Genomic DNA, 25076 nt, shown 5'->3' on the forward strand with positions numbered 1-25076 from the left:
TTCTTTCTCTCTTTAATTGTTATCCCTCCCTCTATCGTTTTCCCACCTGTGGCTCCCTTGCTCTTCTTCTCGTTCCTCTCGTCCTATTGCCCCCCCCCCCCTTTGTTCCCTTAACCAGAATGATTCTGCCCCCCCGTCTCTTTGTTTTACCAGATGATTCTGGCCTTTCCTCTTGTGAAGCTGACCGTTGAGCGGCCGGACCAAGCAAGGAGGCAGAGGCAGAGAATTCAAATATAACCCGGTGTGGGCATTTATTCGTCGCTGTGGTACATGACACAGCCTCAATATTGCTGCCCAGGTGGACACAGTCACCAGCCACAAGGATCTCACCCACTCACTACCTCCCACACAGACAGGGAAACAGAGCCTAAATACCCACACACTAATCAGCAATTAGACACAGGTGGCGGGGGAGCAATTAGACACAGGTGAGGGGGGAAGAGACAACACAGGGCACCAGGTGAACACAATCAGGAGCAACAGACAAAACGGGTTTGGGGAACACCCCCAAACCAAACCACATGTGCAATGTTACAAGGCCTGAAGCCGTCAGTCCACAGTGAAAAAAGTTACCTTCGTCACACCTCTCCAGCTATTACTCCCTCCTCTATTCTGGCTTTGACCGGCTTAATTGGCTCATCATTCATCTATCTTGTTTAAAAGCTGTGTTATTGATTGGCAATAGCAGAGATACACACACACACATTTTCAAAGTGCTCTTTTATATGATTGAAGTTAAAGGACTAGTTGGACACAAATGGTTAAAGTTATAGCTGTAAAGCTGCGCTGATCAATATTATGAAATAAGTGAAAGATGAAAGAAAGACACGGAGGGCCTGAGGGAATAAACTTCTCTGTCTCTCTTTTTTGTCATTGATGCAGCATCAACACCTCTGACTGCAGAAGAGGGAACAGTCTTAGACAAACTTGGACAGAAGATTGACTCAAAATGGATGCTTCATCACTCCATGTCTGCTCGATGAGTAATTAATTACACATTAATTGGCATCATTAGGACTGTTTGGGCTTAGTTTGGTCAGATTTGATTGACAGTCACCAAACAGCTCAGCAACCGTGATTATCTTCTGATTCAAATTGAGCTAGATCCTGGTTAGTGCATAAAAGTCTTTAAATGAGTTGTCTCTGTGACCAAGTTATTCTGAAGTTACAAAAGTTAGTGGCTATTTATCATTAATTATTTGGCTTTTAAAGTATATCACTTGCCACTGTATTGGTCAAAGAGTTTATTCACTTTACAACTATGTAAAAAAGGTATGATGGATTAAATGACTTTGAATGTGTCATGTTTCAAGTATTAAACAAAAATTCGACCAAAGTTGCTTTGAGGCTAGCTATAAGATCGTTCAAGTCTCTGAAACACCATTCTTGGAGGAAATATTCCCTGATCACAGTGGATGATGGAGCCATCTGTCTAGAGGCATTTCATTGGGTTGAGATCTGATGATTCATTTCATTGCTACACTCAAACCAGTCCCCCTGTTTGCTTTATATGGAAGCATCATTCTGGTTTCTCCTTCAATATGTCACAGGTTTGTACAATATATTAAAGTACAAAAAAAAGAACTGTTGAAGTCACGCACAACTGAGAACAATTTGCACTCTACGAAACCTGGTTTTCACCATCGAACATGAAAAGAGGCCGAAAAACCACAGTTAGTATGGCAAGATGTCCTCCACCCAACAGGTGGGGGAACATGTCTGTAAACAAACCCACTTAGTAGAAAACATGACGTGGAGCAGTCCATCAGAACAAATAACTCTTCACATGTTGAAGCAGATGGATGAAGAAGACCAAAGCCAGATAAGCTAATACCAAGAAAAACCAAACAACAAACACACAATCTTGGTTTCAGTTCTAACACGCGGGTAGTGGGATGAGAAATTGGCAAAAATAAGAATCTATGACTCCACCATGCTTGTGTGAACATTACAAGCTGGTAGTGATGGTTTAAAGGTGTATAAATTGGGTTTAACTTACACACACTAGGCCTGGCGATAAAATAAAATATGTTGTCCTTTCGCAGTCAACAGAACATAGATGGTGAAAGGTGCCAACAGAAATCTGCAGAAACTGAACAATGCATTTCAAGTCTGACGACAAGGAAGATAACATTTTTGGTTTCATGTATATTTTTTTGTAAAGAGATCATCATAAGAAACAAGAATGGCTTACTATGTTTTGCACATTTCCAGTAAATTATTTTCCATTTTACAAGCTAACACCTGTAGTGTTCTCTTGTGGCCTGAATTTGACTGGTAGGACACATGGTATCTGATTTTGTAACTAGTTATCTAGATCAAATGTTATGTGCCAGATATGTGAAATGGGCATTATTTAAACAGGACTAGTGTAAAAATCCTTAGGCGGACTCCTAGAGGCTGCACTGCTCCTTAGACCCAACTGGATCCATGTGTTTTAGGAAAGAAAAGCATGACTCAGGGATCTCTCTGTGTGATTCACATCATTACTCGACTGTACGATGATTCACGTCATGCCAGAATATTGTCCTAGCTTCTTTAGATCCGGCTGTTCACTAGATTTTAACCTCTATAAATAATGCTATTTTCATGATTATGATCAGCATACAGTATGTCAGTGATGTAAAATACTAAATCACAGCTACAAAATAATGTGTTTGGATAGCAGAACGTGTGAAAGCATTGGCTTTTTGCTCCGCTGTTGAAGCAAGAAGCAAATAAGGAACATGATTTTAAATATGTTATAGTTTGTGTAGCCCTCTTCTTCAACAGAATAAGAATGCGAGGCAAGCAGGCCACGTCCCAAATACAGAATAGTTATTTTCTTACAAAGATCAGAGGGATGTTTAATATAACTTGATCAGAGTGTGACGATAATGTCTCCGATCCGTGTGGAAATATAAATAATGAATGTGTGATTTAATGTAGCACAGAGTTATAGCTGAGGCCAGGTTTTACTTTGCGCTGAGAAAGGCAGAGGGAGTGAGAGGACGAGACAAGATCGAAATTGTCTCAATCAGCATTAACAGTGAGGGTGGCAGACATAGAGAGAAGCATCAGTCTCCTCGTGTCTCCCATAATGTATGTGCACACACACACACACACACACACACACACACACACACACACACACACACACACACACACACACACACACACACACACACACACACACACACACACACACAACCATAAGTGCCTCTAAATGTTAACAGAGAGGTCCTTATATTGAAAGCTGCAATGCCTATAGCTTCCTGAGACATTCGCCTCACATGTTTGTTCAATTATAATTAAGCAGCATTTGTTACCACGGTAACAAGAAAATCTACAGGGGAAATAAGCCGCGTTCATCCCAAGTGTTTACAATGGGATGTAATCATGAAAAGTAAACAAAAAACAACTGGTCTGGTAATTTAAATCTACATCAGAGGTGCAGCAAAGCAGAAACAGATGTGGAACAAAAAGCTAAATATAAAACATATAGGGAACATGTAGATCAGGGATGGGCTTTTTTTTTTTTACTTGTAGTACNATACATTTTTGCATACATTCACAGTAAATATTTATTCAGTAGATAGCTGTCTAACAGAAGTTAGATTCATTTATCACTTATTCTGATAATGTACTTAACCCCAAATAAAAGAACCCAATAAAAAGAGTTGTTAAATAATAGTGAAGTCACGTTGTAATAACAATTACTCATCTCTCGAGTTTTCTTTTTGTGCTTTGCCAAAAGCCACTGTGTCAAGTGTCCTACTTGGGTTGCCGTATGTAGTTGTCAAATATGGCGGACCATCTCGCACATGCGCACTGCAGATAGGGCAGGGCTGCAGATCAGGTAGTGACAGAGACAACAGCCCACCTCCCCTGCTGCTGCTGTTAAGGTCACCCGCCATGATATCATGGAGCTAAGAGTCAAACAGGATGGCTTCTCTGAAGACAACACGACTACAGTATTTACCAAATTCGACAACAGAACTTTCATCAGTTTTTGCAAAGACTGCCTGAGTAAGAGCGAAAATATAGGGAACAATATCCAATCTTTGTACAACCTCCTCTTGACACTGCTTTCAACTTGAAATTCTGAAGAGACTGTCAAGCATTGTAATGCCACGGTCACACTTAAGTACTTGATTTGCATGAACACCTACGCCACTTTCGATCACAATCATTTTTAATGGAATCAGGTTGATAGAGCATTTTCATAGACTGATTTTTTGTATGAGAATACATTATGTAAAATGTCATTTATTTCCCCTGTATGCAAGTCAAATCTTGAAACCAAGCTGGACAACTTCATCTTAAGTTAAGTGAAATTAATGATAGAAAAGTAAATTCTTGTATAGGATAGGATGGTGATCTAACTTTTGAAGGACACTCGTTCTATGCCTTTGTTAAAGGATTATACCGTTGTTCATGTTTAAGCCCATTAACTACAAATTGTGTACACTTTATATTACATTAATTACTTTCACTAATGGGTGCCGGGAGGAAATGCGGTTACAATCAGCTTAGGGATATAATGGAACAGGTTCATGTGATCCCTTTTATAATGTCCATGTTGCCTTTTTGGGCCTGCCAGGTTTGAATTTTTAGTCAAATAAGCTGGCAAATGGGATGCTTTTTGGCAGCAGAGTTGAATAACTGTTATCAAAAAGTGAAATAACACATACCACCAAATACCCTGATATTGATAATGCTGCGATTTTGTAGGGTTTTACATGTCAAAAATATATACGCATTCACTTTACTGTACTGTAGCCCATTCAACTAGGAAAAGACAACGCTAATGGCATGTTACAGTATCCAATATTCAGTCCTTTATCACGATACTGATATAATATCGATATACTGTATTGATCAGAATACACCCACAGCTTAATTTAACACTAATGGAGGAGTAGTTAAAACTCAACGTTATGAAATTACACAACTACAAAAAAAATGTCCTGTGAGGGATGGTCGCAGGAAGTTTTCATTTCACTAGATTTGCTGTTGAATTAATATAAACTCAAACCAAAAGCTGCCTAGAGACTGGCCATTCAAATTCAAGCGTGGAATTGTAAAATGGTTACTACAAACCTAAAGTGAAACAGGAATTGTAGTAAATAATGGACCGCCACATGAAAGACTATGATCCTTCAAAGACCAGGTTTTCTGCTTCACAGTATGTGAGAGGAAAGGCGTCACAGGGAGATGTGATGTGACACAAAGCTTACCACACTTAATTTACCCTCCAGCAGGAACTGATGTGTTATGGTTGGATGTTCCCAACACATATGTAACTGTTGATCCCTAGTTGTTATTCACTGTTTGCTTTGAAATAGGCAAAGGACATAACCAGTGTGCGCCTATAAACAACTGGAAATATATGAGGAGGAACCACCATCTTGGATTGAACCCAGGAGTTTGCAGTGTTGTTTTTCAGCCTGTGCCAAGGTATTGATTTCTTATTTCAATAATTTTGTTCATCAGGCCACAACTTTTGATATTATATATTAGACACATCAAATTGTTGTGTGTTAAGTTAATTTGTTTGTGTATTTAGTGTTTAATCAAATAAAAATAAAAAGTTCTTGCTAATTTAGAGGGGCCTTATTATGCTTTTTGGGTTTCCCCTTTCCTGTAGTGTGTTATTTATCTTTGGTGTATGTAAATGGTCTGTAAGCGTTAAAATCCCAAAGTTCCATCCAAAGGGAGTTTTTTTCTACCACACACTCGCTTGAAACACCTCGATTCCTTTGTTAACTCCCGAATCATAGTGACATCACTATGTAACAATTGCTAGCGCTCTAACACATTGTATGTGATTAACCAAGGGGTGGGACATCTCTAAGCGGTTGAGCAATAATGACAGAGCCAGCTAACCAATCAGAGCCGACTTGGCTTTGGTTTCATACCAGACATTTTTGAACACTAAAGCATGGACGCAAATACAAATCTGAATCTCAAAATGTGTATAATAGGGCCCCATTAAAGTAGCATTACAGATAAAAATAGGTTTTATAGTTAAACCTGGTATTATTGGAAACTACAGTCTACTACTTGAAACATGGAAAAAGCTGCTGTTTTCAGTTACTCTGTTTGATTTCATTGCGTTCACATGATGGACTTCAGCTGATTTAGCAGCCACATGTAGATGCTTGCTTGATATCTACGTAACGAGTGCAAAACAGCATAGGAAAATGTGGAAGTTGTCAGCTAACACACACTCACACACTCAAACACACAGTTCTGATTGGCTAATCAGACCAAAGTGAAAACACCTGTGGCCTTTTGTGATATATCATGATAAAATGTTTTTTTTTCTACTCTCTTTTTCTGCTTTGACATTGCAGCTAACATATTATACAGTGTATACAATGTATAAGTATACAATGTTCACCATCTTGTTTTGTAGCGTCACAATATCGTCTAGAGTTAAAAATTAATATCTTTATGCTTTGTTTTGGCTGAGCAATATCAGACCTCTGCCTGAGCCTGATACAGTTCACTCACTGAAGCCTGTTTTTGGGATTGAAAAAATGTTTAATCTCCATTTTACTTGATCTCCAAATCACACAGGAAACAAGAAAAAGGAAAATTATGTCTCAGAGGAGAGAGTAAAAGATTAACAGATAGCGTGTGTTGGTGCATTACTTCACTCCTACAGACTCACATGGTCAACAGTGAGTCATCTGTCTGGAGAATATTTCACTTTGGGTTTTCTCGCTGACCTTTAAGCGGCACATTTTCTGAAGCAAGCACTCAAGTGTCAAATCCTGCACCCTCTTCACCATCTTGTTTGTTTTTTATTTCCTCATTATTTCTGATGATACATAGTGTTTTGGTTAATTCAAATCTCGCATCCTTCACACTGAATCAGTGGCATTGCCTCCTGTAATTAATCCAGCTCTACTCAATTCAATTAAGTTTTGAATTGAATCAACAGATGCTATTGCCAGGTGTGTGTGTGTGTGTGTGTGTGTGTGTGTGTGTGTGTGTGTGTGTGTGTGTGTGTGTGTGTGTGTGTGTGTGTGTGTGTGTGTGTGTGTGTGTGCACTGGAATTATCCCCTGTTGATTCTAGCCAAATGACTCACTGTTTCCCTTCACATTCCCAGTTTTAAGTCAGTGACCCACACTCATCCTGAGGTGCGAGTCTCTGGGACTTTTTGTGGGGGAGGCCCAATCTCCGAAGATTACAAAATAATTCCAAGAATTGCGCTGTTCTTCCATCAGAGTATTCTCGGCGGAAATGTTTTAAGTTAGATAAACCACAAAAATATTTCTCAGATGGGGGTCTCATAGATGAACTCTTATTATCAGGGAGTTTTCATTTCATAGGTAACAAATATGACTACAATCTTTTTACCACTGACCAAAACAAGACGGCTCATTCATAGCATTGTTTACAAGAAAAGAAGAGAATAAATATTGTATAAAATGTTTATATTTTGTGATTTGAAGCAGTAAAGACATTTTATTTTATTCAGCAGTTCGGGGCTACAGCACAGTGAGCAGAGTCAGGAGAACTAGGGGTAACTTACATAAGTTAATAATAATAACAATGACAGCAAAAGGGCTATTGTGATATTTTGGCTAGAATAGATTGACTGAAGTGTTTTAAACTAAGTAAAACTAAACTCAAATACTAAAGATAAAACTAAAATGTCCAAACATGTTAAAGTTTGCCAAATATGATAACATGTAATAAGGATTTTTCCCACAGGAATTGGACTAGCTACAAAAAACAGCTGAGAAAAATATCCCTACTATCAGGTGGTCTTTGGGGTGACAAATTAAAGGAGCCCTCCTGAGGGGTATTCAAACAGGATTATCCACTTGCTTGATATATGTGATGGTGGATTAGCTGTTATGTCGCCTGACTTCTTAATGTTTCTCAAATTAAACCAGTATTTCTGCGTGAAGTGTTTGGCAGAGATAGATGCCTCCCAAAGAGCCTCGTTCCTCAAAAAACTCTCAGGAGACCGTTACTCCTAATTCACCCACATATAAATCACACTGAGGAGAATAAAAGCAGAGCCTCCCTCCAGTCTGTCTTATCTCTTTGTTACTTGTTTGATGTTTGACTCTTCCACTCTGCAGCACGCTGTATGTGACACCTATGTTTACTACGATCACCTTAAATCTGAGCATACCTACAAGCAGGATTTTGTGACACCACGCCAAACATGTTTCAATCAGAAGTGTACACTGTGATGGGGAAACACTAAAAAGGTACTTGTAAAATGTACCACAGTAATGTAAGAGACATATTGTTCCCATCAGTTTCTGGATGTGTTGGTGACGGAGAAAGACAAAGTAATTTCACAATTGTTTAAACTCTTTTCATGAGAAAAACATGAAACACAAAGTCATCCTCTAACCAGAGAGAAAAGTCTTAAAAAAGTGTGGAGGGTGCAGCAAAATATACTTTTTACACTTTAAAGATGACCTTTAAACTATCTTTAAGGACAGAAATATTGACATATCAGCATTTTGGGCTACTTTGAAGTTAAATAGTATTTTTTTTTTTAAATCATCTCAACCTTGCTTCAATGAATTAAAGCCCACAATAAAAATCCTCACATGAGCTTTTAATATGCTGAACTATTTTAGATGCAATTAAAGCTTTAAACATCAACAACTACAGACAGATACTATCTGATGTTGAACTTCCTCATTCATCAAATATTTAACAACATTTCATTAAATATGGATGGAAATACAAAGATGGAGTGTAGGGCTGTCAGTGTGGAGTGTTTGATAGTTTTGGAAGTCAAACTCAGTTCAGTTCTTACCTTTGCTAACAGCTGAGTGTGTCACTGTGCCATTAGGCACGGAGGGGGGATTAGGCTGGAACCTGAGGGGAGGACAAAGCCATCTTCCACTTTGAAAGCTACTTCCACTGAAATGCCATGCCGGAGAAAATTCAGTCCAATTCGGTTTGGGAGCTTTCAAAGAGTCTTCGCTGTTGACGCGGAGAAAACGTGTGCTCAACGAGTAGCCTACGCTCCTTATTACGACTCGAGGGAAAAAAACATTCCCCCGATTTTAAAGTCGTAAAAGCTCATTTTTTAATTCCCATAGAGAAAAAATATCCAATGTTTAATTTTGGCGAAATGAATCCAAAAGCTGCTGATGTGAAGTCCTTTTCTGGCTTTTACGCGTAAAACTCGTGCTTTCCCGATATTCGCGTCCAAAAACGAGTATAAAGAGAGGGAAAGAGATCGACTATTTTCAGAAAATCTCATCTGCAAGTTGTTGCGTTTGAAGAAAATAGTTGAGTAGAGGAAACTGGAGTGTTTTTATTCCTCTGAGCCGGAGAGAGAGAGAGACGCGGCAGCTTCATCCAATTCCTTTAAAGCGCGCTGCTCGAGGGAATGTGAGAGGCTTTCACTGAGACGCGTGTAAAAGAGAGAGAGGGGGGAGAAAGAGAGCGAGCGAGGGAGAGACGAGGTTGGCTGGTTTTTGCGTGCTGTGAATGCGTGTGTGTATTTTATGGAGGGAAACAAGGCACTGTGCCACGCGTTTCTTGCATGTGCAGGGCGCAGACGATAAGGGGAGGACTGGTTTAAGGAAACACAGAAGAGGTGGTGCTCAGCGGGGAGGGGAAAGGACCAGCTTGTGATGTTATATGCATGTACTGTATGTGGGAGCAGTAGTACAGAATCAGTATGCAAAGCTCACGAAAACAGAGGAATTTCCTGCAGCTATAATTTAAAGAAAATGTGTTTTGAGTGTCTGACAACTGAGTGTGTTCATGCGAGATATGAAATGCCCAGAGGTTAGACATTATCAACACACACAGAGCGGGAGGCTTTTGTTCAACATTTTTAAGCTGTTCTGTCTCGTCTCTGAAACACAAGAGAGAGAGGGGGGCGTGCAAAAATGTTGCAGATGTTGGCATGCGTGTCATTTCCTGTATTTACATGCTGGAGCTGATTCAATGAAAATATACTAGCTGGGGAGAGGTGAGGGGAATGTAAGACAGCACATTTTGGGCACATTATAAAGTGTGGTTGAGAGAGAAAGAAATGCAGACTCACACACACACACACACACACACACACACACACACACACACACACACACACACACACAGAAAGACCATTATTTGTTCAGATGGCAGAGATTACGTTTGCCAGAAATACATTTTAGAAACCCAGAGGGCAGAGTGGTACAGCTGCACACATTTGTTCACAATCATCATGGTGTTGGTCCTCGGGTGTCATTCTCGACGTTAAACCGCAAGACGTATGACCCGAACTCTAACCTTTACTCTAATTATAACAACCTGTCTCACACACTAAACACACACACTAAAAATACACCTATTGGGCTCCTCAAGCATTCTTCTTTTGCTTCTTTTTGATATAAACATACTCCAAAACTAAAACTAAATTGATTCAGGGTTGGAGTCCCCGGTGCAGAAGTCAGTCAGGAGTTACTGTATTTACATTCCATCATAGATCGAAATGAAAACACTGTTTCTGTCGATGGGCAGCGATAAACAACAGGAGCACGAGGGGGGCAGTAATGTGGAGAGAGTGTAGTAGAATAAGGAGAGGAAAAACAACGCGCCCTACTTTGTTCACTACAGTATGCCATTTGTTGTTTACAGGCCTTTTTGGGCTTATGGGATTTACAGAGTTTACTTTTTGAGTTGGCCCATACTTATTGTAGCTCGATAATTAAAGGAACATTTGATTCTTTGGAAAGTTAAGGAGGACAGGGGATGGGGATTAGACCAGGCAAAGGGAAGATGTAGGAATCTGATTTTTGAACATTTATATAATTGTAATGAGAATATTTCAATGGATCAAAGTATGATTGACAGTGAGTGAGGCTTGTGAAAGCTAACAGAAACATGTAATGACTACTTGTAAGAAGGTGGGACAAATAGAGAAATGGATTGGCTCCGCAAAACGCTCTATTTTTCATCATCCCTCATTCATAATTTGTTCTTAAAATCGTCAGACAAAAGCTGTGTTTATTTGTACATGTCCATCACATAACCTCAAAACTCAAGGGGATGTCTTTATCATAAATTACTTGTTATGCCACCCCCATGTTTGTAGGTACATCCGTCCCATTCTCGTGAAAGAGATATCTTATGATTGCTTTAAAGGATTGAATTTGGTTCTCTTGGACTCAAGTATTTTAGGGGTGAAAGGTCAAGGTCAATGTGACCTCACAAAACGTTGCCGTTTTGTGCCATCTCAATAATTTATTTGCTTATAAGGACACTTAGATACAATCTCTAATTGAATAAATAACTAAGTTTTGACTAGATGGCATACAGCAAGGAGGCAAAAATGTTTGTCTTTTTTTTTATTATTTATTTCCTTTCTTTCTTTTCTGTCTTTCTTTTTCTTTCTCCAAGTTGTCAAGCAAACCAGCCTCCCTTTCCTCCTAGTGAACGCTGAGTATTATGATGCGTCAAACTTTGCGTTTGTGTGACGTCAATATTTGTTCCCTGCACACACACACAGGCTGACTGATGGATTGGAGCCTCTCCATTCTTAGACGCACATGTCGACATGTAGATCAATGAGCCTCAGTGTTCCCATGAGCATAATGTGTGTCCAATTGATTTTCAAAATAGTTCAAAAACAGATCAGGAGAAGAGCATGCAAACATTGTGTTGGTTTCCCTGCTGCTGTGGATACGACACATACTGTTTAAACTCACTCATGGGGTGTAAACACTCCCTCTAGCCCAGGAGCATGCTGTTAAAATGTCTCTGGTAGTGCCATTTCCCATAACTCCTCATGCTTGATATGATATATGCTCCTTTAAAAAAAGGCCTGTTTGAGGTTTAGTATGGGTTTAATAATTCACAAGTGCCTTGAAATCCTTCTACATTGCCTTTAAACGTCCCACTGTTCTGTATCTAACCACTTCCCTCTGTATTGGGCTGGGGAAAAGCTTTAAGGATTTAGGTGCGTTTTAAACTATCACATTTTTGGATCACCGATCTGAACTTCACATTTAAAGGCAAACATCCTCTGAAATGTTAGTAATTTTGGGGAAACTGTTCTTTATCCTTATTTAAATAAAAAAAATTGGGGGTTTCCGTTTCCTGTAAATTGTTATATAGGTTTTTGTGCATCATCTCTAAGCGGTTGACCAATCACAACAGAGCCGGCCAGCTAACCAATCAGAGCAGACCGGGCTCTGGTTTCAGACAGAAGAGCTTTTTGAACATTAAATCATAAAAAACAGTCACAGTAGAGGCAAAAAATACAAATATGAACCTGAAAATGAGCATGTGTCCCCTTTTATGAGAACACATTTTAAACAATTCCTTTGATCCCAGCTGATGAAGCTGATTTGTGATGAATGTCTTCATCACAGCACTTCCACAAAGCAAGGAACAACACTGTAGAGCTAAACAAATGCAACACATTGCAGGATAATTAAAGACTTTTAATCAAAAACACAAATGAATCATACATGCAATTATATCAGTCCTATTTTTGAGTCAGAACAAACATCTATTAATATAAAAAAACAAAGCCTTACAGTAATAAAGTTTACACACACACACACACACACACACACACACACACACACACACACACACACACACACACACACACACACACACACACACACACACACACACACACACACACACAGGGATGAATAGGTATGACGCCTACCTTGCTTTACATGCGCCCCCCTCCCAACACCCTCTGCTCTCTATCACTATGGTTACAATGATGCAGGTTACCCTGGCAGCCAAGTCAACCCCATTCTTACACAAAGGCCCATGTGCATGTGCTTTACCACAAACACACAGACTTACGCAGGCGGTGACGCTGAAGAGTTGAATGAAGAGTTTTCTTCTCGGGTTATTTCTGAAGATGTTGAACTGTCGTCATTTCTGCATTACTCTCTCCATCGCCACAGCCAGTGGTCCTTTCTCCCTTTTGTCTCTGTTATCTGTATTCTAATGATGATCTGTAGTGTGTGTTCAAATGAAAACGTTTTTTAAAATGTAGGTTTTACCACAGTATACAGTATTTATTCTACTGTTGCTGTTTGTCTTTATATTAAATATTTGTACATCTTCCTTTTCCTGCAACTTATTTGCACCATTGGGTTTTTGTTGCACTTTTTTTGTCTTTCTCTTTTTATGTTACGTATACAGTATTGTGTGTTGCATTGTTGCAAGATCTTAAGATTTAATTACCAACAACTGTAGCTTTTTATGCATATGATAAATACATCTTTTGAATCTATTTTAATAACAAGGAAGTATCTTGTTTGTATCTGCTAGTGCTGTGCTTTAATCATTGCTTGTTCTGGTGTTGCCTCTTCATTGGTGGATAAAGTTCTCCCTGTGCATTTGAGGCTATGCTGCCATCTAGTGTTGATACTAAGAACTACCAGACTACACTCATTTCGTCTCTCGATGTTTTTTTTTTGCAGATCTTTCCAAAGCTGGACATCCAGTTCGAATCACAGGTAAACATTGGTGAAGAAAAAGTATTTGAAATAAAAAGATAACGTCATGTTGTAGGCGTATGTTGTCAGTGTTGCTATCTCAAGCTCAGTCAGTTGATTTCAATGGGAAAAATGTACTCGTGCTGTGGTTGCAACTAACAATTATCAACATTATCAATACTTGTTTTGATTGGAAGGTGATGGAAAATAGAAATTTCCCAAAGTCCAAGTGACTTATTGAAATGGTTTATTTTTGATACGTACTTATCAAACAAGACAAAGAAAAGCGGCAGGTCCTGTTTTAAAAAGCTTGAATTAAGCTTGATTTAAATAATCCTTAGTTTATGAAATGAGTTGCTGATTAATCTGTCCATCAATTAACAAACCCATGTATTGTTGTTCTTCTTCATACTTGTTGTGTTTTGTAAGGAGTAGCAATACAAATGAAGGAAGGAAACTTGATGAACTTAGAAGAAAACTGAAGAAGAACAAAAGAGTATTGTAGAAAAACAGGAAGTAAGGAAAGTGAAATAAGGAACCAGCAGAACATAATGGAGGGATGAGGAAGCTACCTAAAGGTAAAAAACAGGTAAATAAATGGACTAATACCATATTCCAATCATAAATCTGTGTCTATAGCACTTCCTTTATGTATTAAACTTCAAATTCAACTTCCTTCTTTGGGCTTTTATGTATATGTGCCACTTGGATATACTGGAGTATGTTGACCTTTATCCCTTTTTAGGATTTACTCTTAGTACTCTTCTTAGTAGTAATCCCATTTCTTCTAATCCTCCCTCCTCCTCCATAACATGCTTCCTCACACACACAAACACACACATGTAGCCTTCATGCTCTCATGTAGAGCAGCAGCCATTCATGTTGTTGGACTACTGCTGTCGTTGTTTTGGATTCACACTCATCAAACGCCATGGACCCCTCTCCCTCAAGACCACGCCCAGTGATACCTGGGTAAGGACATTGTAGGATGTGGGAGAGTGTGTTAGGATAAAGAGGATTAAGGAGTGTGTGTTAGCTGGCTCGGTGCACAGTGAGGTGTTTACAACATGCCTTTTAAGTGAAAATTGGTGCTCATAATCAACTGCTTTTTTCATAATTTACAGTTATATCCCAGCTTTTTTCACTGTTATTTTATCATTACAGTTATAATTTAAAAAAATCAGATTATTATATGTTTTAATGTCATTAGACTGCTGTTTACATGTTTTAAGCATGCTAATGTGTAATCAACCAAAAGTCAGTTTGGGGGAAATCTAAAAGCTGGTTTCTATTGCATTTTAATTTTAGTCTGTGATCAGTCTAGTCTGGAGTTGAAAAACAAACCGGGGCTAGCCGAGGTGTTTAGCTGACTGAGGGAATTAGCATGAGCTCAGCTGCTTTTCTGACCTGTCTGACTACGTGGTTTAGGTGGGTCAGAAAATGAAATGTGGGACACGGTTAAATTACTCTTACAGTGTCACGACACTCACTGGAATTATCCTAATACATTTGCATGCTCTTTTATCCCATTCCACTTCTCACTGCTGCTAATTTTTAATATGGAGGTAACATGGAGTAAATTAGGGGGAAGCAAAGAGGAGGATGAACCTTACACAGTTAAAAGTGGAGTCTGCAATTAGAGAGACATATTGTGGATATGCGAACTCAACACCTCACAAATAATCCCTCCAGATTTACCCTCCCACTCCATTTCTTTTTATACGTTCATGCTGGAATAGTGTATAGGTGTTGGATTAGATTCACCTCACCTTTAACGCACGATAGCCCCATAAATTAGATGTCCACTAATAGATATAAGAATGATCCTCTGTGCTTGTTGAACTTGTTACTGTCTCACGCTCCGGGCCAGGCACACTGCGGACTGAAACATTGCAATGGCAGCTTTTTGTTGCAGACATGAAGCTCTACAGGAAGGCAGGATTCACCTTCTGGAACATATATATCATAAATGTCATATGTATACATCCACAAAGGCACGAGGATATGCAGCTGTTTTTTTGTTTTATAGGGCTAGACTGTAAATGGAATGTCTTTGTGCTTTGGACCTTTATTAGGATATTACAGCCATTTATGAAATAAATGAATTTTACAACAAACATTTATATACCAAAAATATGAAACATTTAAGAAATGACAATATCGGGAGTATAATTTGAGTTTTACAAGTGGTTGCATTGTGTGGAAATGGGAACAATTTAGAGAGGGGAAAGAAAAAGGTCCTTGGTCTTTCCCTTTTTTTTGGTCATTTTATAGACTGAAGGATTAATAATTCAATAAAAAGTAGCTGACAGTTTAATCCGTAGGGTAATCACACAACTCAATGTAGTGAAAGTTATTAATCTTATCAGCGCTCTTCATCGTTGTTTGCTTTGGCACAGGTGTAACTAATCAGATTAATTACGATGACTCCACTTCATTAACCAGGTGCCAGAGATTATCGTTAATAATCTGATCATTTACACCTGTGTTTGACAGCAGGAATGTCAGCTGGGAGGAAAAGGTCTTTTATCTCTCCTCTCAGGAGGTCCTGTAGCATATTTCCTGTAGAGGCTGCAGTTAATCATAAATCAATAAAACTAGGCTTTAGCAGGCAGGCTGCTGTCTGACTGTACTCTCATCAGCTATGAAGGGAAAAAGGGAAAAGGGATTTGTATAGCTTTGGGAGACACAGAATGCACAAAATAACGATGTTAAAGTAAACATCTCCAAATATAGAGCTTTCTTGTCAAATTAAAATCCCTGACATAATGTCCAGGTATTTTCTTATAGTCTTGTTTTCTCTGTTGTTACCTTGTTTATTTGAAGAAAGCATCTGTGGATGGTTGATATAGGACATTGAATTTCTCCCACCCATTGATTAAAGGCTCTCGCTTTTTTAGCTGTCAAATGCGGGAAATATTATAAAAATATGTAAAGATGGTCGCAGAAAGAACCAGTAAATAGTATTTTTCAATATCAATAATTGAAAGATACTTAAAAGACACTATCCGTTCCTCACCCTCAAAATCTTTAAACTACAGGGATCCTGCTGCTTTAAAAAACAAAGCCGGTTTCATGTGATATTGAAAGCCCCAGCCCAACAGGACAAATCTTTCTCCTTCTCCTCAGGTCGTCCTGCAGAATCTGTTGATGTGCATGGTGTGCTTCTACTCTCTCTACTACGTCGTGGTCAGTCTCTGCATAGGACTGCTCAGGTACACAAACTGCAACTCATAGTGAAGCCTTGGCCTTTTGCTCCTAAGAGAAAGTACATTTCAAACAGAATGAATAAGAACCAAAGTGGATTTTGCATGTTTATCATCTCCTGCTGTGTCTCCAGGGTTCATGAGATCAACAGCTTGTTGGCTCCCTTTGACTACACAACACAACCGTCATGGCAGAGCCCCAAATACCTCGGTGAGTAGCATTGGTGCAATGTAGGTTCACTCCAGTACTTCTATTTTAAAGGTGCTACTTTATTTAGTATTTAAATGTTATACTACTTTTTACTTCTACATATAAGGCTGAGGTTCCCTGTAGGATTATACTGTATCTACAGACATTGAAAAGCGGCCTAAAAGCTTGTAAGGGATATTAATGGTTTAAATATGGATAATGTTATTAGCTAGGAAATATGAAGCATACACTTTCTCCCTTAGTGAGCCAAAATTAAAACTTAAAGGTGGGCCATGGGCCAAAATTAATATGAATTGAAATGCCTTTTGGCTGTGGGTCACTGTCTCTGCATCCCATTTTTCTTCTTACCTAACTTGCACCAGACAAAGGGTCACTATTCATCGGTCCTGGTATATTTCATGCTGGCTCACCGGGGAACTTTCAAAAGACGAGAGCCATTATTAATGGAAAATGTTGATTAGTAAAACCTGTGCTATAACAATGGGTGATTCTAAAGCAGATTAGAAATTCAAAACGGCATGTGTTGTTTTCTCTCTTCCTCCCTGCAGTCGGTGTTATCTCCACAGAAGTGACCTATATTTTGGGAGGCCTGGTATTCGCATGGATTGTAGAGGAGTGGGTTTGGGATTATGCCATAACTGTCACACTGCTGCATGTCGCGATGACGGTAGCAGGTAATAACACACACACACACACACACACACACACACACACACACACACACACACACACACACACACACACACACACACACACGCAAAAACAGCTGATAGGATTGGGGGCCTGGTAATGTAACTGGAAATGGTGTCAGTGCTTCAGAAATGTATTGGCACTCACACAGGCCCTATCCATTAGTGTCTAAGAGATACAGTAACAGCATATATTTCTGAGAGCTATTTAGCCAACATTGAAAGATGTCTAGCAGAATATTGACTTTTAAAAATGCTGAACTTAATAGAGCAAAAATAGCTGAACTTGTATCATGTGTTCACCTGTAGCTACTGTATACGGATAATGTGTAGTATGTTTTTTTTACATTTAACACAGTTTCTATGTTCCCGCAGTGATGTCAGACTTCCCTTCAGCTGAGCACTGGTGGATAGCTCTGGGTAAGGTTACCACTTTCTTCTTCTTCTTTTTAAAGACAGCTGCTGGCCGCCATAGATACCTCTGATTGATCTCTTTTTCTAATTTATGTAATCCCTCTTCGTGCAGGTTTAGGCCTGGTGATGATGATATTTGCAGGACAGCTCACAGCCTATAAACTCTTCAGGAGCAACTTTGTCTACCCAGCTGAACTGCAGAACTTCTAATGAACACAATGAGGAAAGCTTTTAAATGGCTTACTGCTTAATCTCAGCCCCTGATACATCCCAGTGGGTAAACTGATCAAAGAGTTGTGCTATGTTTATGTTAACATTAGAAAGAGCAACTACGGTATATCTATCGAGAATATAAAGCAACCACAAATAACATTTCTCTTTCTCTGCTAAATAACTTTGTTTATAGCTAATAGTCACATCCCTCCTTGTACAAATGGCCCAACTTTGTCTGTTTTCTAAAGCATATTCTGTACTGTTTAAATATTGTTTTGTATTGTTTCTTTACATACCTCCTACTATAATATTATCTCAAGGCCATATAAGAAATGACACCTGTAGCATTCTGTAAAAAATATGACCAAGGTACAAAAAAATCGAATGACTTAGTTAATTTAGCAGTTTTAATTTGTGTGTTATATTCATGTGTCATATGCCAGATTTTTTGAGTGTAGGCTTATATTGTTTTATGCTGATAATGAAAAGTATTACCTGTATTGAAATGATGATTGTATACTACATACAATTGGATTTACATGAAATACTTTAAGCAACATGATTTGTGTGTGTTTGTGTCTGTAGGCTATAAATAAATAAAACTATAAGAGCCCTGGCCAAGGTGGTCCTTGCCTTGGTAAAAAAGTATCCATAGCCCGGTATGACATATTTTGAAAATGCTCAAATATACAACTGGAAAATATTTTGAGAATATGTAGCAGATTATTGTGCTGCACATTGATTCATATAATAAATCAATCTTGCAGATTGATTCATAACAAATGTTGTACAAACCCCTCTTGCCCATAATCCATAATATGTTTTATCTGTATATTATGAATGTGAATTGTGAAGAAAATACCTTAAACTGTAATGGTCAAGGAAAATAATTTGCCAACCGAAAGTAAGATACATATTTTTTGAAGCATCATACTTTATTTTAAATGGCATGTTTGTATCTTGCATTACAAGCTGGTGGAATAGAGGGAAGCAGTGACAGTTGTTGGCCCTGTGTGTTGGTGTTCGGATCAGGGGGTCACAGGTTCAAACCCCACAGCAGTCAGCATGTCGTTGTGTCCCTGGGCAAGACACTTCACCCCAAATTGCTCCTGTGGGGATTGCCCACAGTATTGAGTATGCAAGTTTCTTTGGATAAAAGCGTCTAACATGTAATGTAAAATATCATATTTGAAAACATTAAAAAAGGAATAGAGGGAAGCAGGGCCGGCCCTAGACTTTTGGGGGCCCTAAGCGAGCTTTGGCTTGGGGGCCCCCCTCACTCTAGCGCAGGGGTCAGGAACCTTTTTGACTGGGAGAGCCATAAAAGCCAAATATTTCTAAATATATTTCATTGAGAGCCATATAGTATTTTTAACGTATAATAAATTAAATATGTCTTACTTTTAATGCGACATCTGGTGCTGCATGGTTTTGCTGATGGCCTTGTAGTCTGGTTCATACGTGGTGAGGTTGAGCTTCATGCAGGCGTTGAGGCTTCCATCAGTTAAACGTGAGCGTAGGTTGGTCTTAATGTTCCTCATATGCGAGAATGACTGCTCACATGCATATGAAGAGCCAAACATGGTCAATACGGCAATACTCACACGCTGCATTGTGTGGTATGTCACAGGAAGCTCGTTCCAAGTTTTAAGAATCAGCTGGTCTTCAGGTTGAAGATTTTTCATTTCTGTCCACTTGTGTTCCCTCGCCAGCTCTGCTCGCTGTCGCGCAAGACTATCCAACTCTCCATTAAGTGACTTGAACTTACTCATCCACATGTCTGATGCCTTCAGGTCAGCAACTTCCAGCTCAAAGTCTCCGATAGAGACCCCGGGGATGCATGTCAGGTCGATTTTGTCCACTGCACACTCATGTGGATGAGTGATGAACTTGAAAAGACCAGTGCGCGCACGAAATTCTCCAAAACGTGCTTTGAATGACTGCAGGAGATTGGACGTAAAGCCAGCTAGCTGCTGGAGATCCAGATGTTGAGTGGAGTCACTTGCTAGGCATGCATCTCTAAATTGTTGCAGTCTTTCAAAGTGTTTCAAACAGTTAATTGGCCACATCAAGCATGAATGTTTTGGCATACTCGCCATCTGTGAATGACTTCCAGCTTGCTTTCAAAAAACACTGCTTGTTGAAGGGATGAGATTGTATTTCCAATACCTTGCATTTTCACATTGAGCTGGTTCAGAAGGCCAGTTATGTCCACGAGATAGTGAAACTGCAGGAGCCAGTCAGTGTTGTCTAGCTCATGATGCTTGACGCCTTTCATTTCAAGAAAAGTCCGGATTTCACTCAGGCAAGCTGCAAAACGGCACCTTCCCCCTTGACAACCAACGCACGTTGCTGTGTAAAAGCAGACCGGGATAATGATTCCCAACTTCTTCTAACAGAGCTTTAAACTGGCGATCATTTAAAGCTCGGGCAACAATGAAGTTGAACACTCGAATGACCAGCGACATCACCTCACCAAGCTCCTGGCCACACGTCTGAGCGCAAAGCGCCTCCTGGTGCAGGATGCAATGAAAACTTAGGATGGCTCTCTTTTCATGTTCACGGAGAAGCGCTACAAATCCTTTGTTCTTCCCCAACATACAGGGTGCACCATCAGTACAGACAGAAATAAGTTTATCCATCGGTATTTTTTTTTCTTTAGCAGACTCCATAAAAGACGGGAATAAATCCTCTCCTCTTGTTGTCCCTTTCATTGGCAAAACAGCCAAGCTTTCCTCACGCAGTGTGTCACCTGCAGCATACCTGGCAATTATACTGCACTGAGATAGATGGCTAACGTCTGTTGACTCATCTAACGCGAGAGAAAAGTATGTCCCGGCGTTTATGTCCTTAATTTGTGTTTCCTCGGCTTGATTTGCCATCATGATGCTACGATCGTGCACAGTTCTTGCTGACAGGGGCATGTCTTTTATTCGTTTGATTATCTTGTCTTTATTTGGGAAGTCATCAAACAGTTAATTGGTCACATAAAGCATGAATGTTTTGGCATACTCGCCATCTGTGAATGGCTTTCCATTCCTTACTATTGCCAAAGCACCCGCAAAGCTAGCAGAATTCCCGTCACCTTGCTTGGTCCACACACGTAGTTGCTGCTGACTCGTCTGCACTCTCCGCTGTAGCTCCTCACATGCCCTTTTCCTGCTGTCCCCCGCTGGATATTTCGATGCAAATGAAGCATGGTGTGACGTGCGTATCGAAGTGCCGCTTTATATTTGACCGTTTCATCGATGCAATTTTATCATTGCATATTAGACATACCGCAGATCCTGCTCTCTCCACAAATGCAAATTCCTCTGTCCACGCAGCCTGGAATGCACGGTAATCATCGTCTTTTTTTCTTTTCACATCTTTTCCGTTAGAAGGGTTGAAGCGGATAAAGTAGTTGGCTATCTGATAAAATTGATTTCTTCACCTTTACAATGACCCGGACATGCTCGCGAGCCATTGGTTCCCGACCCGACCCACGGGTGACCCGTGAAATGTATCTTCAAAACTAATTTCTGTTTACTTTAAAATACAAGTATATTATGAGAAATATCACAAGTATTTTAAATCAGTTCCAAACTGATATTTTTTTTTTTTTTTCAACTCAAAATGTCTGGGAGCCATATTGCCATCACCGGAAGAGCCATATATGGCGTCATACTCGCGGAGCCATAGGTTCCGACCGCTGCTCTAGCGAGGCTCATTTAGGATTGATACCACAACTGAGACAACACGACCAGAGTTATGGTTTAGGACAATTATATAGTTGGTATGCCACAAAGTGTTAATACACGGGATACTGATGTCATAATACCATAATGGACAGGCAAATATGCACTACCGAATGATTACCAAAGACATGAAAAGAGGGTCTAACCATCCTTATCATCGAAGGGTTGGTACTCAATAAGAATAGATTGAGTTATTATAAGAAACATACCTCTCGCCTATACACATGAGTACAAAGATGGTAAATACATACATAGGGATTTAAAACGTCTGTCAACACTTAACGTCAAACTTGCTGCAAGCCTGTTAGTGCAGTCGCTGTTGGAAGGAAACGCATAACAGATGCTTATGTCAGCTGCTGGAACTAGATCATTACTATTATAATAGCACATAAGATTACTGTCAATAGGAATTCACAACAGGGATTATCTTGCACTCTGCTGATCTCAGTGGTGAGCTAGTTACAGGCAGCAGCTGACTCAATGAGCGACATGTCAGACAGCTCTGACGCATCAGTGAGCAGGTATCACAAGACTTGAGGTCACGTTGTGTATGCCAACAGTTCAGAGCCAGCCAGACCTCAGAGCCATGTACAGTGCAGCAGACCCTTCAGACTCAGCTGTTCAGGGAGATCTGACCTCAGGCAATGGGGGCGGGAATGTATGACGTCTCATGCCAGGTGATCACCTCTTCGAGCAGATGTTGCCGAGCGGCGGGACGGCCGGGAGGAACTGCCGCAGCCTCATGCAGTGTGAGCACACACTCAGACACACAGGTGTTTCACACGCACACACACACACCACACACACATCAGGATTAGCTCGACCCCATGTGACAGGTGTCAGCAGCGTCTGTAACACCCTCAGAGCCAGGTGTTCAGGCAGCTTGAACACCTGCAAGCCCCAGGGTGTTTCGATGCAGCCATGACACACAGCCTCAACATAACGAGCACAGGTATACAGCAGTCTCTGACAGTCTGCGACAGGCATCTGCAACACGTTCTCTGAACCCCTTTCAGTGTGTAGGCCAGGTTGTCAGTCAGTGCTGACGATCAGAGCCCACCGCCCATGAGACGCTGGTTGTGATTGACATGCGGGAGCAAATAAGACTTAGCAAGATCGGGAGCCCAGCGTAGCACAGGAGCGTGAAACATTAAAGAGTGTTTTTACGCACTCAAATGCATGTTGGCAACCCAGGGGTCCAAACGCGTGTCCACCTTGGGACTTATCAAATTAGTTTTAGCGGGTTGGGCTACAGGTGCGAAAAGTTGCCCCCGCGCAGAAACGTGCCGGTAGCTACCTGCCATGGCCGAGAAAAACGCGTGGAAGCGTCACTTCCTGGCTGCGGCACCGCACATTCAGCACGCACCCAACCTTAGCTTCACTTGGGTCGCGACTTGGCCTTGGCCCACGCTGTTCCCTAGTTAGGCTGACAGTTAGCTTTCCAAACTACATTTGGCCAGCATTCAAGGCGTGTAGAGCAGCTTGTGCGGAGGTTGGGTGAATACCGCACCCATATCTGCATGTGCATCTCTTACCTGAATCTGCCAAATGTGAGTTTGGGAAAGGCTACTGCTCACCTACTTAGGGAAGCAGGTTGGGCAGCCAAGCTCCGACCAGTGAAGCTAAGCGTTGCTGCGTTGGCTGAATGTGCGGGTGCCCGGCGCCACCAGCAGCTGACCTCCACCGTGGTTCTCGGCATGCCAGGCTACGTACCGCCAGTTTCTGCCCGCCAACTTTTCCACTGTAGGGCCCAACCGCTTAACTTAATTTGATTAAGTCCCAAGGTTGTTACTACGTTTTGTACCCTGTGTGCCAACATGGGTATTTTGATTGCTGCGTACAAAACTACTCTTAAGTCACTGGTCTCTTCCTTGTGCTCGCTGCTCTCCGATCTTGCTAATGTTTTTTGGTCTCCGCATGTCCGAATCACAGGACAGGCGTCGTTCTCATGCGGGGTGGGCTTGATCGTCCAAGACTACAACCTGCCAGATGACGACACAAAAAGGGGTTCATGAGAAACGGTGTTTGCAGATGCTTGTGTCCAGACTGCTAGAGATGGTGGTTCTGTGTTCGGTTTATGTTGCTGCTGTGTTTGGATTGGTTCATCAAAAACCCTGTGGGTTTTTGTTCGTTAAGGGGTGTACAGCCGCTCCCTTCATGGGGCGTTAAGCCGTGTGGTGGTGTGGTGTGTGTGTGTGTTGTGTGTGTGGTGTGGCGTACACACATGAGCTGCCGATTCCTCCGGCGTCCCGCCCTCGCAACATGCCGAAAGAGGTGATGGGATGAGACGGTCATCGCAATCCCCGCGCCCCTTCCGGCACATCTCCCGGGGAGGAGTACAAAGGCTGGGAACGAGATCATTTCTGGAGGCTCTGTGTTGGGAGACAGGAAGCTCCTAGCCTTGTGATACCTTACCGTGGGTTTGCTGCTATTAGCTCCGCTTGTAACTAGTAGGACTGCGTAGCAGATGCTGTAGGTAGGGTGTGTTTGTGCTTCGTATTTGTGTAACTGTGCTTATAAATTGTTAGGCTTAGACCCAGGTGACTATGCACCTGTTGACCAGCTGCAGGCTGCTGTGTGTGCAGCCTCCTCATTTCCATTGTACCACGTGTAACGTGAGGTTTTGTTTCTTTGTAACTCTCTTTTGGAGTCCCCTTTGGTGATGGTTAGATCATCGTTTTGGTTCATTCTAAGGCTTTTTGCCTGTCTTTGTGCCACGTGACTGTAATATAAGCCACTTATAGATTGTTACCAGGATTGCCTGAGTGCTGGTCGTGTCGGTTTCGCCTGTTTTGTTCCGCCTAGCCCAGGCAGTTCGGGAACCTATGGCTCGCGACCATATATGCTCTTGCGGTGACGCATTGTATGCTCCCAGACAATTCTGGGACCGTGAAAAAAAAAAAAAGACGGATTTGGAGACTGAGGTTTTAAAATACTTGTGATATTCTTAGAGTAATACGCTGTGGTCATGTTAAATAAACAGGAATGTTAGTGTGAAGAGAAGTGTCGACGGGTCACGCACCCGGTGGTCGTCAACCGAGATGCTCCAGCATGCGGTCATGGAAAGGTGAGAAATCCAGATGTTGATCAGATGCCAACTAGTTTTATCCGCTGAACCCTAACGAAGAAACGAGGAAGAGAAGAAGAGAGACGGAGGGATAGCCGGTGCGA

At 40.8% G+C, this 25076-nt stretch overlaps 2 protein-coding genes across 6 annotated transcripts in view; both read left to right on the plus strand.

Annotated features, from left to right (window-relative positions):
• The window catches only part of gtpbp3 (GTP binding protein 3, mitochondrial), a 633967-nt gene that overhangs the window by 435653 nt on the left and 173238 nt on the right, over nucleotides 1–25076 (plus strand). The gene's annotated exons all lie outside the window — the stretch shown is intronic.
• On the plus strand, nucleotides 5405–18517 carry tmem244 (transmembrane protein 244). Of its 3 annotated transcripts, XM_010795177.1 has the most exons (8): nucleotides 5405–5439; nucleotides 13421–13456; nucleotides 13865–14024; nucleotides 16565–16650; nucleotides 16776–16852; nucleotides 17401–17526; nucleotides 17917–17961; nucleotides 18068–18517. In XM_010795177.1, the coding sequence occupies exons 3-8, from the start codon at nucleotides 13995–13997 to the stop codon at nucleotides 18163–18165; spliced, it is 462 nt and encodes a 153-aa protein (XP_010793479.1). In that variant the 5' UTR covers nucleotides 5405–5439; nucleotides 13421–13456; nucleotides 13865–13994; the 3' UTR covers nucleotides 18166–18517. The 3 variants fall into 3 exon arrangements, with proteins under 3 accessions (XP_010793479.1, XP_010793478.1, XP_010793477.1); XM_010795176.1 differs by lacking the exon at nucleotides 5405–5439 and having other exon boundaries at nucleotides 13391–13456; XM_010795175.1 differs by lacking the exons at nucleotides 5405–5439; nucleotides 13421–13456; nucleotides 13865–14024 and adding an exon at nucleotides 14315–14407.

Source organism: Notothenia coriiceps, unplaced genomic scaffold (assembly GCF_000735185.1).
Source record: "Notothenia coriiceps isolate Sejong01 unplaced genomic scaffold, NC01 NC01_scaffold00037246, whole genome shotgun sequence".
NCBI lineage: Eukaryota > Metazoa > Chordata > Actinopteri > Perciformes > Nototheniidae > Notothenia > Notothenia coriiceps.